At 39.6% G+C, this 14,569-nt stretch overlaps 2 protein-coding genes across 2 annotated transcripts in view; one reads left to right on the forward strand and one right to left on the reverse strand.

Annotated features, from left to right (window-relative positions):
• The window catches only part of poc1b (POC1 centriolar protein B), a 31,521-nt gene extending 23,224 nt beyond the window's left edge, over positions 1-8,297 (reverse strand). Inside the window, exons 1-10 of the mRNA XM_077517239.1 lie at positions 7,597-8,297; positions 7,295-7,379; positions 6,423-6,594; positions 4,919-5,098; positions 4,327-4,434; positions 4,148-4,263; positions 3,954-4,087; positions 3,587-3,655; positions 2,350-2,502; positions 2,200-2,283 (exon numbers count right to left, since the gene is read on the reverse strand). Coding sequence (XP_077373365.1) covers positions 2,200-2,283; positions 2,350-2,502; positions 3,587-3,655; positions 3,954-4,087; positions 4,148-4,263; positions 4,327-4,434; positions 4,919-5,098; positions 6,423-6,594; positions 7,295-7,379; positions 7,597-7,611 — 1,116 coding nt within the window. The 5' untranslated portion in view covers positions 7,612-8,297. The remainder of the gene's footprint in view (positions 1-2,199; positions 2,284-2,349; positions 2,503-3,586; positions 3,656-3,953; positions 4,088-4,147; positions 4,264-4,326; positions 4,435-4,918; positions 5,099-6,422; positions 6,595-7,294; positions 7,380-7,596) is intronic.
• A 91-nt stretch (positions 8,298-8,388) lies between these two features.
• On the forward strand, positions 8,389-14,539 carry cep41 (centrosomal protein 41). The gene is made up of 11 exons (XM_077517242.1): positions 8,389-9,199; positions 9,473-9,536; positions 9,623-9,670; positions 9,754-9,815; positions 10,019-10,082; positions 10,154-10,295; positions 11,140-11,297; positions 12,607-12,674; positions 12,778-12,892; positions 12,973-13,191; positions 14,040-14,539. Exons 1-11 carry the CDS (start codon positions 9,167-9,169, stop codon positions 14,171-14,173), a joined length of 1,107 nt encoding a protein of 368 aa, XP_077373368.1. The 5' UTR covers positions 8,389-9,166; the 3' UTR covers positions 14,174-14,539.
• Positions 14,540-14,569: the final 30 nt, after the last annotated feature.

The raw sequence follows: 14,569 nt of genomic DNA on the forward strand, positions 1-14,569 counted from the left end.
CTCCAGTGGTGAACACGAGCACTACGCCCTGTTTCTCTCAGTGAGTGGGTGACTTAAACCCACTCTGGCTCGTCTATTATTAGAGCTCGGTAGAGGGCCCTCAGGGTCCCGGGGCGACGGCACGTGGACTCCTCAAACGCCCCCTCCCACCCACAACAGCCCCCACACCAACACCCACCACTGCACTCACTTCCCTCCTCCTGTGATCTCCACTTGGTTTCATCTCACTCTCTTTTTTTCGCCACTTCTCACTCACCCAGCACATGCCTTCACATGCGCCAGGGAAGTACCCGGAAGGGGGGGAGGAGGAGGAGGAGGAGTGGGAGTTGAGTGGATATTCCAGATAGCATTCCAAATGAATGCATAGCGTGCAGCTACCTTTAATATCAGGGTACAGATAGAGAAGCAATGGACTGGTAGCCATCCAATGGCAGGTCACATATAGACGGAAAAAAAATGGATCACCTGCCAATCAATCACAATACACTTATTTACAAACAATAAATTGGTGTCCAGGCAACGGACTCAAAACATGCAATATGATCTATCACCTTCAGGGGGCGCTAGGATTGAGGAAGAGCAAAGTCACATTTGACATGGATTAAATTGAAATTAATCTGTGCATGGGCAGCCAAAAAAAAAAAATGTCAATGCTTCAGTTATAGCTCTAAAGCACAAACTTTGCAACATCTTTGTGTAGATGATGCTTGAGGTTAGTACCTCAAGTCCCGCCCACTCGCCAGGCCACAATTAGTGGCTTGCCATTGGTGGGGTGACGGTGGCAGCCGGTGTCAATCAAGACGACTTTTTGTAATAATGACTTCCACTTTGCTCGCTCCATTCATGGCGTCCTCCCACACTGCAGTCGCCACAGGCCACAAGTGACAGAAGTAGGCCACGCACAAAAAAAAATTGTGTTATGTTATTATATTGCTAAATATTAACTAACGGGTAAGCAATTTGTCGATATGCGGCTTGACAGTGACTGGTGACCAGTCCATTGTCGATACAGTTTTATTGTCTATATGTGCCTTAACAATTTGCTGGCAAGAGAAAAAAATGCATGGATGAACGGATGTTTTGAAGTGCTGCAGCAGGAGGGTCCAAAAATCACAGGCTGGTCTGCAGTACCATCTAGTGGCCATGGAAGGTAAGGCATTTATCATCACAACTACCCTCATCATTGCTGAGGTACAGTAAACGATACATTTTTAATGTCGGTGTGATATTGATCATTTTCCCCCACTAGTTGACACTAATGCTAGTAGTTGTATTAGTTGAATGAAGTTGTAATATTGTGAGAAAGGTTGCAATTTTATGAGAATATTCCAAAACAGAACAAAACAAAACAAAACAAAACAAAAAAACATGTTTTAAGGGAATGAATTCTTGAAATTACAAGGGAAACATAGTTTTAAAAAGAAAGTCATAAAAATGAATTATAATGTAAGAATATTAGTAAAATTGCGAGAACTTAAATTTTATGAGAATAAAGTCACAAAATTACACGAAATATCGTCATATCAAGAACAACATGGGAAGTCCAAATTTTGCAAAAATAAAATCCAAATATTGATATACGAGAATAATGTATTATTATTGTTATTATTATTGCATGAAGCGTGGAATATTTAGTGAGCAAAATGTAGTTTTGCACCAAAAATTTTTTCTTAAATTTCACAATTTTATGCAAAAAGGTCAAATTGTCAAAAACACTTATAAGAGTAGCCCTAACTTGCCTGAAAATTAGTATTAATTAAAATACAGTGAAAAAAGTTGTACTTACAAAATAGTCAATGTTGTATTGAGAATATTGAGAAAGCAAAAAGCAAAATTCTCATAAGTGAGAAAAGTCATAATGTTGCAAAAAATGCTGTAAAAAAAAAAAATTGTGAGAACAATTGTAATTTCGGAAAATAAAGTTGTGATATTGATAGTAAATTTGTATTTTATACCAGATTAAATATAACATTGTGAGAAAAGTCAGACATTTGGTGAGCAAAAGGTGATGATGTTGCCAGAAAACTTAGTTTGTGAGCAATACAAATTTGATGAGAATTAAGTTGGAATTTTACAAGAGTAGCTGTGAAGTTATAAAAAGTAAAGATTTTTTTATCTTATATAATGACAATTAAGTCATATACACTGAAGACATCATCTTCACATTGAACAATAAATCTTTCCTTGAATAGAACTCACCGCGTTCTGGTGGCTACCGGTAGCTTCTCGTACCTCGACGATTTGTGGCTCCGCTGAGTGCGTGTCCGTCACCCCCGGACCGACCTGCACAACACTTCGTATTTTTAATTTCAACACTGCCAGAGGGTCGTCATTTCGTGCAGAAATCACCTGAATGCCCGGCGTGTGCGCCTGCAGGGGGTGGGGCACCCGGGGATGGATATCCGTCAGGTGAGGCGGTGGGTTGGGCGTAACCCGCCGGCTGTGCTGCTCCAGAACCTCCCGGTACGATTTGGCGTCAAAGTTGGTCTTCCACAACATCACCTGATTGACAGAAAAAAAAGAGAGTACTGAAATTGTACAGTGTAGGCATGGGCAGATATTTGTGACGGTAATGACAACCGTGAGCAAAAATAACACAATATTGAAAATTACAGCTCTAAAATTACATTTTTTTTAAATATATTTGGGCAAATAAAAATAGCTTTTTATAATTAATGCATTATGTTTAAGTAACAGTGTCCCATCACTGGTGAGCTACTCATGTTGCCCTTGGGGCTAACTAGTACCTAATGGCTCTTTTTATACATCATGGCATCAATATTTGATGCCATAGTATTGATTTGTAGTGTATCAGATAGCGATACGGCCCATTACATTGAAACTGTTTCAGTGTTTTGTAGGGGTGTTAAAAATAATCGATTCGGCGATATATCGCGATACTACATCGCGCGATTCTCGAATCGATTCAATAATCTCAGAATCGATTTTTTTTTTTTTTTTTTTTTTTTTTTTTAGGATTCACACCTTGAGCATGGAAGAATGTTATATGAACGGCACATTAAGCCTTAATATTTTTATTTTAATGCTGTTCAAATGTGAAACAGATTGCAAACTGTTTGTGTACAGTGGCTCACGGTTATAAGCCTCAAGTTTTAGATAAATATATTCATACAAATCTTACAGTGTACATGTACAAATTTACTGATAGTATTTTCTAAATTTGAATGGAAAAAAATCGCAACAATCGACTTATAAATTCGTATCGGGATTAATCGGTATCGAATCGTGACCATTCGTATCGGGATTAATCGGTATCGAATCGAATCGTGACCTGTGAATCGTGATACGAATCGAATCGTCAGGTACTAGGCAATTCACACCCCTAGTGTTTTGTAACTTAACACAGCAATTCCCAACCTTAATTGATTTGGGCACATAGTTTAAGTTTGAAAAATTTCATGGCACACCACCAAACAAAAAAAGTCGCAAAAAGTGGATTCAGGTCAATTATATAGTTTCTTCTGCCTACTAATAGAAGATCTTTTATTGGTTTTGGCTGTCTAAGTCGCTGGCATAGATTGATTTTTTTTTTTTTGACAATTAAGTACGTATTAAACCTACCAACCTGGGAATCGGCGCCCCCAGAAGCAAAGAGCTCTCCAGCCTTGGAAAATGCCACACTGAAAACTGCACCCTAAAAAAAAATAAAAAATAAAATATATATATATATATATATATATGTTTTTTTTTACCACTTTATTCTCATGACATTACAACCTTCTCATATTGTCACAACTCCTTTATATTATATATTTCTATTCTCATAACATTGCTTAACTTATTATAATATTCACACACTATTCTTATAAAACTACACAAAAAAAATGCATTATTAGAACTTTGTGTTTTCAGGTAGCATTAAAACGTTTACTTTCAATATTACAACTTTCTTTGATGCTACATTCTTCTTAAAAAATAATAAAACAAAACACCTTGTGTCCATGCAGCGTGTAGATGAGGCGTCCCTCCAGCAGGTCCAGGATTTTGATGGTGCCGTCGCTGGAGCCGCTGATCAGGTAGTTATCGGACGGGTGGAAGGAGAAGCTGTTGACGCTGGCGCTGTGGACTACAACGCGCACGTCAGACAAAAAAAAATCAACATCATGTTATTTCGCTGCTCGATTACCTTTATAATGCTGGATGAGCTTATTGGTGCGTATGTCCCAGATTTTAAGGGTGCGGTCCGTCCCGGACGACGCGATACACGTGCCTCTCGAGTTGAAGTCCACGCAAGTCGCTGCTCTGAAATGTGGATGAAATGCGTAAAAATCCTGCAAATTTATTTATTTATTTATTTATTTTTACCCAGAGTAATCAGTGAAGCAGTTGATGCAGTTCTTGCTGGATGTGTCCCACAACCTAACGGTACGATCATCCCCGCAGGACACTACAAGGCGACTATCCGGGGAAAACCTACATGGTAGAAAGGCTACGTCAGACCTTATTAAACGATCAAAGAAATAATCACTAAAAAGTTGAAGGTCTCTTGTATACTGATGTGCGGAAAGGTGACACAACTCCATCAGGCTCTGCGTTTAAAAGGGGTCAGACCCTATTAAACGATCAGAGAAATAATCACTGAAAAGTGTTAGGATCCCATGTATAATCATGCGCGGAAAGGTGACAACAGTACTTTTAAATGAGCGGCCAGACCAGACCAAACGATTACCGATCTGAGGAATAATCACTGAAAGTTTGAATATCTCGTGAAGATTGTGACAGGTAGAAAACTTTTTAAAAATTAAGCATCAAGACCCAACCAAACAATCACCAATCTGAGAACTACACACTGAAAGTTTAGAGATGAAACGAAAACTGTTATTGCATTTAACCGTTTTAACCGGGGAGCCATCAGCATTTCGAATCAGAGTCCAGACCCGAGCAAACGATCACGTACCTAGCGCAGCGTACCCAGTTGGTGTGCTGGTTGAACGAATAGATGAAGCATCGCCGGTTGACGCTCCAAACCTTCACCGACTTATCGTCAGACGCCGTCACCAGCCTCAGGCCGTCGTGGGAGAACGCCACGCTGCGCACGGCGGCCGTGTGCGCCTTGAACACCGTCGACTCACCTTTCCTGAGCGACAATTAAAAGTCGCAATATTACGAGTAAAAAGTTGTGAACATTTTCAAGAATAAAGTCTCAATTTTGCCAGGTTACAGTGACATTTTACAAATGATATTACAACATTTTTGCAGCAACAAATTTTTAAAAAAGGTCAGCATTTTCCAGATTTTTTAATGACTTTTTTTTTTTTTTAATGTAAACTCCTACACAGTTTAAAAAAATAAATAAATAAAAAATGCGCCTCTATCATGTTACAATACAATTAAAATTTTACAACTTCTGATAACTTGGACAAAAAAAAAAATTTCTTCATATAACAACAAAAAGTCACAATTTTACAGGCATAGTCTGAATTTTTCAAGCATAAATGTGGACTATTTTAATATTCACATGTTAATAGTCGATATTTTTTATTTTTTTTTTTACTATTTTTTCCCCCCCAATAGTTCAAGAACTTCAGATTTTCCAAGAATTACCAAGTTGAAAAGTGGAAAAATGTCACCGGAATAAATCTAATATTTCGATATTTTATTTATTCACGTGGGCGGCACGGTAGTCTAGTGGTTAGCACGTCCGCTTCCCAGTTCTGAGGTCTCCGGTTCGAGTCCAGGCTCGGACCTTCCTGGGTGGAGTTTGCATGTTCTCCCCGTGCCCGCGTGGGTCTTCTCTGGGTACTCCGGTCTCCTCCCACATTCCAAAGACATGCATGGCAGGTTAATAGGGCGCTCCGAATTGTCCCTAGGTGTGCGTGTGAGTGTGGATGATTGTTCGTCTCTGTGTGCCCTGCGATTGGTTGGCAACCAGTCCAGGGTGTCCCCTGCCTACTGCCCAGAGCCAGCTGAGATAGGCGGCAGCAGCCCCCGCGACCCTTGTGAGGAATAAGCGGTCAAGAAAATAGATGGATGGATTTATTCACGTGTTAACATGTTGAGATTGTTCTTGATGAGCAGATTGTTTGAAAATAAAGCATTTTTCATTCACATTTTTTTTCATAATATTACGACTTTTGACTTGAGATAAAGTTGGACAACACATGGGACAAAAGCAGTTGTAATATTCCAATAAAAAAATTGTTTCTTTTAAATGAATAATTCATTTTCAGTTTTTTGTGTTTTTTTTAGAAAAAAATATCTGTTAAAAGTCTTATATTTTTAGTGTAACGTTCTAACAATTTTCTGACAAAAAAAAAAAAAATCTACTAACTACTAATCTAATGCCCCATCGCTAACAAATTTATACTAAAATTGCCAGATTCATGTTGATGTTTTATACATGCCAGCATGTGAATGTCTAATTCTAAAATAGACTTTATGGTCTGCTTTGAGCGACTTACAAGGAAGGCTTCCACAGTCGCACCATCCTGTCCAAGGACGAGGTCGCCACCAGGTTGCCGACGGGGCAGAACTGCACAGCCGTGACGGCGTCCTGATGGTTGACGAAGCGCAAGCACCTCCCCTTGGCCGGCAGGTTCCAGATCATCAGGCTGTTATCCACCGAGCCCGACGCTGACAAAAAAATAAAATAAATAAATAAATAAATAAATAAATACAAAAAAGACCACAGAAACATTGTCACACAAGATATAAGCAAATCACTTCAGTTCATAATTGAAATGACAAGTTTCACCCAAATTCCTCAAAATTAGGGCTGGGAGATCAATCGATTTTATTGCTGTATTCAAGTATGCTTATCAGGATGATTTTTTAAATATAAGTATTTGTTTTTTTTAGTGCCTTGTCTAGCTACTCTCCACAAGGTTTCAGACATTGGGGGGTGGGGACGCTAAACATCGTCTGCTTTTGGATTTATTTATTATTAGGCACCGGGGAAGAAAAATTCAATAAAAAATAACGGCCTGAATGGAATGAGAAAAATGGAGATATAATTCACACTGAACACTGCAAAAGCAGTGATTTTTCCACATGTTGCAACCCTTTAATACAAGTAATACTGAGTCAATGTGGGCAATATTCAATTGGTCAATCTGTTGAAAATTTGTTGTTATGGGTTGTGTTTACATGCTTGTTTTCAAACATTTTTTTCCTAATAGAAACATTTATATAGCAGTAAAGCTTTATTTAAATTATATTTGGATTATTTCTGTTGGACTTGGACGTTGACTCAAGATTTAAACGTTATTGTTTTGAATAATGAGTCCTATTGGGTGAAATAAAACAATGAAATCAATAAACCATGGTTGCTTACCGAGTATTTTGGTGTTTGGACTGAAATGCACGCAGGTGACGGCATCCTTGTGACCCTTAAACAGTCTATCCAAGCTGGGGTCATCCTGTATTAACGACAATGACAGCATTTTTAATGATTTTAGTTTCACTTATGTCGTGAGGTCAAAACATTGTTGAAAACGAATACAGGACGTTGGAAGTGTTTTGACATTTCTACTTAGCAAATCCTCTTAGCAGACATATCGCTTACTCAGCTTCTATTAGCACACACGTTTACTTCTTACCGAGTCTTATTTGTCCAGAAAAACAACTTTTACTCACCAACACCGAGGCCATCTCGGACGTTCTTGCGTCATTCGATCCTAAAGTTGACCTACTTGAACGTTTCCTCCATTGTGCTCAAACATAGCGCCTTCAGCAAAGTATCTAGGCCTGAGCAGTCAAGCACGGATATAATGATGACTAACTCCATTTGCTCCGATAAACAATCTACTAAATAGGCAATATGGTCAATTATATTTGGTGCATTGTGTTTTCCCAATGCCGTCTATTTGGTGCTAAATGCTAAAGCTAAAACCGTAGCAGCGAGAGTGATAGCAAAGTTACGTTCGTGTGGTGGAAAAAAACGATTAAGTCTCGTTAAATTACATATATACATATTGGTAATTGGTATTTGTGAATAAATGACGACGTGGGTTGTTATGCAGCTAAAAATGGGTGAAAGTGATGTATTCCCCTCGTCATCGCAGCATGACCTAAAGCGTCTTCCGGCCGCTTAGCAACTACTTCGACCTGACGTGTCGACGTCTACGATTGGCTCAGAAGGTTGGCACTGTCCAACCAGTGCACGATGAGACCGAGCAGATTCATGCCTGTTAGCGCATATGCAGCGAGAAGCTAAACTCATAGGCGCAAATGTAGCAATATCGACTACGTTCTTGTAAAAATTACATGCGTTTAAGTAATTGCCATTCGTGAATGAATGATGGCATGAAAGTGACGTCAACCCAGTCGACCCGGTCATGAAGTCAGGGCTTTAGCCAATTGCGTTGAAGGAGCAGTATGAACGCCCACGATTGGCTCAAGACTGACATATGAGTCCCGATTCTGTATAATCCTCTGGGATTGGTTCAAAGGGGTACGCACTGTCCAATCAGCGTCACCACTGACGAGACCTTGCAGATTCAATTCGCTTTCACTCACAAAAAGTTGGGTTAATATTGTACCGCATACTTGTTGCTTTATATTTATTAATTCAGAGTTTAGTTGGTGATTTGCCATTTTGTCGTTATATATAGTTTGACCCGGTTTGAAATGGTTTAAATACTTTGGATCACTGCGTAGAGAGGTGGGGAACAGGGGATACCGCTACATGACTCGTTTGACTTTTTGATAGTTTTATCATCGTATTTTTAACAAGCTACTTCTCATGGGAGCCAAGCTAACTTGCAAACATAATGACCCAAGTGGAGACGTGCGACGTTGATGCTAAAATCTCGCGCTAGCGTGATGTCCCGAAGTTGGAGGCGCACGGCATTGATGTAATGATTATGATGATGTAAAGGACGCCGTTGTCACGCCGATGCTCAGACAGTTACCTTGAGATACTGCCTTACAAACGCGTCTCTTTGTCGTGTCGCCGACGTCCGCCTTATTTTACATAGCCCTAGCATTTTCGCTGCCATGTTGAGTGTGCAGTCGATCGATTAGTCGGGTCTGCGCTTGAGAGTGCTATGTTACGGCAGGAAAACATCGAATAAAGGGAGCTTGATGAAGTGCAAATAATTGACTTGGAAGTTATCCTCGCTCATGAGTGACAAAGTGGCCTCAAGAGTTGAACATTTTGAACGACATTAAAGCGACGCGTTTGGTGTGGAGGATTCGGTGAAATATGTCGCTCTACAGGGGTATCGGCGGCGATCAGGTGATTTTTGTTTGAATAATTGTGTTATACGCATGTATTTGTTACCAGTGTGGAATTTATTGAGTATATATCGACGTTACGAAGCTGCCCTTAAAGCTAAAGCGAACGTAAGAGCTCTAGCTAGGTGGTTAAGAGTACCTTAGAGTTCTGTTGCCATGGCAACCGCACAGCAAGTGCAACCTATGCTGCCAAGCTAACAATCTGCATATAAGTGGCAAAACTCGTCCGTTTTCTGTTGTTTCTCATTGTATAAACTCATCTTAACTATTACAGTACATGAGGAAACAGATACCAAAGAACGCCAAGTATCAGCACATCAAAACAAAATTGGACACAGGTTAGGTTCTGGTTAATAATAGTTAATACAGATCCTTGGGCATTAATTTGTGTGTGATATATTTGTGTGGTGTCCCTTAAAAACAGGAGTTAGCATCACCAAGTATTTGGAGCGCCTGGAGGAGATAAAACAACGTGAGTGAGGCATTTATCATGATATGTCTAGGCTGCGACAATACGGAAAAAAAAACAACTGGTTTATTGACTTTTTTTTTCAGACTACAAGTTCAACAAAGGAGAAATCTTCAAGCGATTTAAAGTGACAACGTTTGCAGAGTTGGTGAGACATTTTCACATTCCTACTTCGAGTGTAAAAAGGAAAGCCTCATTTAACTTTGCTCACGTCTCATAGGTTTGTTGTGGCTTTTAAGGTTTATTTTAGTTCTGAAAACATTGGTGGAGTTCTGAATTGTATGACCTCATTTAAACTTGTCATGTGAAGTTAACCACTATTGATAATAAACCATGTTTTTTCTACCTCAGGTACTTCAGGTGGCGTCAGTGTCGGACCTGCAGGAATATGTCAGCGGCGATCATAACCTTCATGGTAACTAATATTCGTCGTTCTGACTGAATAGCCATTGTTACCATGCTAACAAGCTAAATGTCTCTTCACAGATGACGGCAGCGGTGACAGCATGATGGTGGCTAAACCAGAGTTGCTGGAGGGGCAGGTGAACGGCTCGGTGGAGACGTCGGAGCCCAAGGATGCAGCGCAGGATCAGGAACACAGTCAACCCATGAGGTCCACATTGCTAAGGTAAACGGCCATCTTGTGTGGAGTATCATTTCAAAATCAATAGGATGAGGTTTAAGGCCTTTTCACACTGCACTTAGTTTTCCTAGTGTTCTTTCTTTGTGACATTGCTGCCATGCCACTGTCGAATGGAATATTTTTCAACTTGAGTCTTGTTGCGGCAAACGGCCGCCTTTATGTTACGCCATGATGTGACATGACGTTCTGCTCTCGCGCTGTAAACAAAGAATGGGTTTGTCAACAAGAATGCTTTGATAAGTGCAGTGAGAAAAGGGCCTTTTTACTCATTCGCTCCCAGCCATTTTCACTGAAGCAAGCCCCTTCGCTTCTGGCTGTTTGCAATCTATTTTATAAAAACATGGAAAGAAAGATTAGAGTCTCGTCTGTTATCAGGGAAAAAAAACTATATATTTTCCGTTGTGTATCAGTTAGCATTAGAAAAAGATAAGTTTTATCAGTATTCACAAATCTGTTTAAATGTATTGGTAAAAGAGCTTTTTTGCAACATGGCCCTGGCTGATCTCTTATACTCTGCTGCCACCTGCTGGCCGTTTTTTGTATTAAGTACCATTGCTTTAAGCGACCTCTTCAGGTCAGAAGCTGCATCAAAGCCTTCTGTATTCTCTAGCATAAAAAAGCATTAAATTGGCAGTGAATGACAAAGTATGAAAAAACATATTTATACGTTTTTGGGTTTGAATGAGTTTTAAAAAAAAAGAACAATTTTGATTTCTTTGTTTTTTTTTCCTGTAGCAGATAATAGAAATGTTAATATTGTACTAATTTGTGGCAGGGGGAATTTGTACTGTCAAAAATTCACTAAAACGCTTGTACGTTTCCTCTGCAGCGTCATCAATGGTGTCGGCGAGCTGAATATGAACGGCGACAAGGCAAAGGATATGGAGGAGGAGGATCCGGACGCTGAAAAGCCATACCCGGATTGTCCCTACCTGCTGCTGGACGTGCGCGAGCGCGAGCTCTACGACCAATGCCACATCATCTCTGGTAGCGTCTCTATTCCGCCTTGCTCCGTCCTCCGTCCTCAACCTCGTTATCAGAATAATGCATTTTGTTCACGGGCCCGTTCAGAGTACACAACGTATAATTGAACAGTAAAATAAAAGTATTATTATTATTATTATTATTTTTATTTTATTTTTTTACCAGGAAGAGATATGTTTCACGTCTTTCTGTCCGCTATCATTTCTTTTTTAAAGAATCCAAAATATATTTTTTTATTATTTTTTATTGAATTGAAAGTAGAAAACTTTTTTTTTTTTTTTTTTTTTTTTTGGGGGGATAGACAAGTTTGAAATTTTTTACTCAAAGAAAATATTTCGCGCAATGGTGGTCAGCCAGCAGGAAAGCGCCTGTAAAAGGCAACGATTGTCCAAAAATTGGACTCATTTCACACTTCACAAGAAAAAAGTGCAAAGTGTCCCCGCCACGTTGCCAAAAAACAATCCAGGGCTGTGCAATTAATCGAAATTCAACTGCAATTTCAATTATTATACTTCACAATTACAAAATCATTATTATCATCAAAAAATATTAATAGTAATTTTTAGATTTTTTTTTTTAGTTGTTTAAATTTATGCATTTGCACCATTTTTAAATTCTAAAATAAATAACTTATTACATTTTGTTTCATCCAAAATGAAATTGCATAATAATTTTCAAAGAATTTTCAAAGTGTTTCAAAGAATTGTATTTGTCTTAATATTTTTTTACACTTAAATATTTTCTTGTTTTGGACTGAAAAATAAATGATCGTCCTAACCCTGATGTCAATTATTACCAAAATAATCGTGATTAATATTTTCTTCATAATCGAGCAGCTCTATATCAATCTATTTCTTGAGCAAACTGGAAGAACTCATACGCAAGCCATCCAACTCTACACTCTCATTGCCGGCACCCACGTCACTCACCAGACCAAGCCCTCTGTTTTAAAGCCATACAGATTTAAAATGTCGCAGATAGTACAGTAGACCATAAAGATGGCGACCACAAATTCACAAAAATGATCACATGAATATTGAGGAGTTTAATAATGCAAAATCAGTTTTTATCCGATTACTCAGTTAATCGATGGGATAATTGGTAGAATACCTGATTCTAAGAATATTCAGTAGCTGCTAGTAGATTCAATATAACACAATTTGCCCAAACTATCCTCCCAAGTGGTTTACATATATTTTGGAGCTCGAAATATGCAGACAGCACAATGTTATTTATCTGACTTTGAAATCATATGACGATGACAACATCTGGAGCATGGCCTCATCCTTTCATGGTCTTTCCTTCCTTCAAGCTCACAGTTTTCCCATCGCCTCACTGTCACGCTGCATGAATCCTTATACCAAGGAAGTGCTGGAATATGTATCCTTCTTTTAATGTATCATAAAAAAATATTGCTCCGCTCATTCAATCATGTAAATATAAACAGATGTGTGGTATGATCCTGAACGGCTCCCGCGTGCAGAAAAACGCCCAGGGTAAGATCATCATCGTGTACGACGAGGACGAGCGCATCGCCAGCCAGGCGGCGACCAGCATGTGCCAGCGCGGCTTCGAGAACCTCTTCCTGCTCAGCGGCGGTAAGGCGGGGCGAAAGGTATCGGCGGCGAACGACGAGGAGGTCACCGCCGCGACTTCAGCCGCCGTTGTCATCCGACAGGTCTCAAGGTGATCGCTCAGAAGTTCCCCGAGGGCATGACGATAGGCGCCCTGCCCGCCTCCTGCTTGCCCGCCGCCGCTCCGTCCAAGTGGAAGAAGTGCGCCCCACCGCCGCCACCGCCGCCGATGACGCAGCCGGCGCCGCAAAGATGGCGGTTCACCCCTGACGAGCTTGCCAGGATCGAAGGCCAGCTGGAGAACGTCGCCATGATGGGCAGTAGTAAGGAACTCTCATGCTATACCTTCATTCTGTGTAGTAATCACGAGAGGCGTGTCAAAAAATCGATTCACATAAGAATCAGGTCTGATTCGATTCTCTCCGATTACATGATTCACTGCAGATAGGATATGATAGATACAATTTGGTTTTTTTTGATGATTTACCCAAATTAGTGCTGTCACAATCAAATATTTTTAGAATCTATTAATCTATGGACTATTCAATCGATTAATCAACTAATCTGATTCATTTTAATTTTGCAATGAAGTGTATTAAAAAAGCGGGGTTTTTTTCCTGATTACTGTATTAACTTATTTGCTCCCAAAAACGTATAAATACGTTCTATTTTAAATCTTTTAAGTGTCCCAAAGACGTATTTATGCTTTGTTTGTTTTGTTTTTATGCCAGAGCATACAGAAAGCTTTGATGCAGCCTCTCAACTACAAAGAACAGTTGAATAAATTATAGTTATTACACAAACGGCCAGCAGGTGGCAGCAGAGTATAAGAGATCAACCAAGACCATGTTGAAAAAAAGCTCAATTATTTACAATTCTAAATAGATTTGTGGATAATGATGAAACTTTGCTCTGTTCTAATGCTAATTTCTGAAAAACGGAAACAGATAGAAATATACTTTTTTTTTTTTTTTTTCCTGATGAAAGAAGAGACTGATCTTTCTTTTGGTAGGTTCCATGGGTTTTTTTTGTTTTTTTTTTATAGCAATAGAGCACAATATTCTATGGGCCTTGCAAAATCAGTCAAAATCCAGTAAACCAGCTGTGAATTGCTTCTGTGAAAATGGCTATCATCCGAAATATTGAATGGTTCTTTGTGTGTGTTCTTGAGGTCGCACGTCCAGCCGCCTGTCCACATGCAGCAGTTTGCCTAAAGTGTCAAGCTCCCGCAGCAGCCGCATGACGTCATCCGCATCCTCGGTGTCCAGCAGGGACAACGGAAGAGTTCAGAGGCCTTGGAAGTGATTAGCACCACCGTCAATAGCGCCTCCTGGTGCTCATCTGTAGTAGTATCTCCTCCTTTCCCTAACAAGTGAATGTGTTTTTTGCACGAGTGTCTTTTGCGCTCCAATGAAAGGTCAGTGGATCACGGTGATGATTTGTTTTCTTTTGTTTTTATTCATATTAAATGTGTAAAGCAAAAGACACATTTGAATGCTGCATTTTTGTGAATCACGTCACAACATGTCTTAATAATTGCAAACTTTAATGAGTGAAGAATGTGTGCATGTGCGCGCGTGTATGTTGCATTGTAGGTGTCACTCAAAGGTTGTGATGAGAAGTGACTTTTTTTTTCTTGTAATTGAACTTTAAATAAAGTGTTTGTTGCAATTCTTCAGCGTGGATTTATTGGGGCTTGAC

This window comes from Festucalex cinctus, chromosome 3 (genome assembly GCF_051991245.1).
Source record: "Festucalex cinctus isolate MCC-2025b chromosome 3, RoL_Fcin_1.0, whole genome shotgun sequence".
Taxonomy (NCBI): domain Eukaryota; kingdom Metazoa; phylum Chordata; class Actinopteri; order Syngnathiformes; family Syngnathidae; genus Festucalex; species Festucalex cinctus.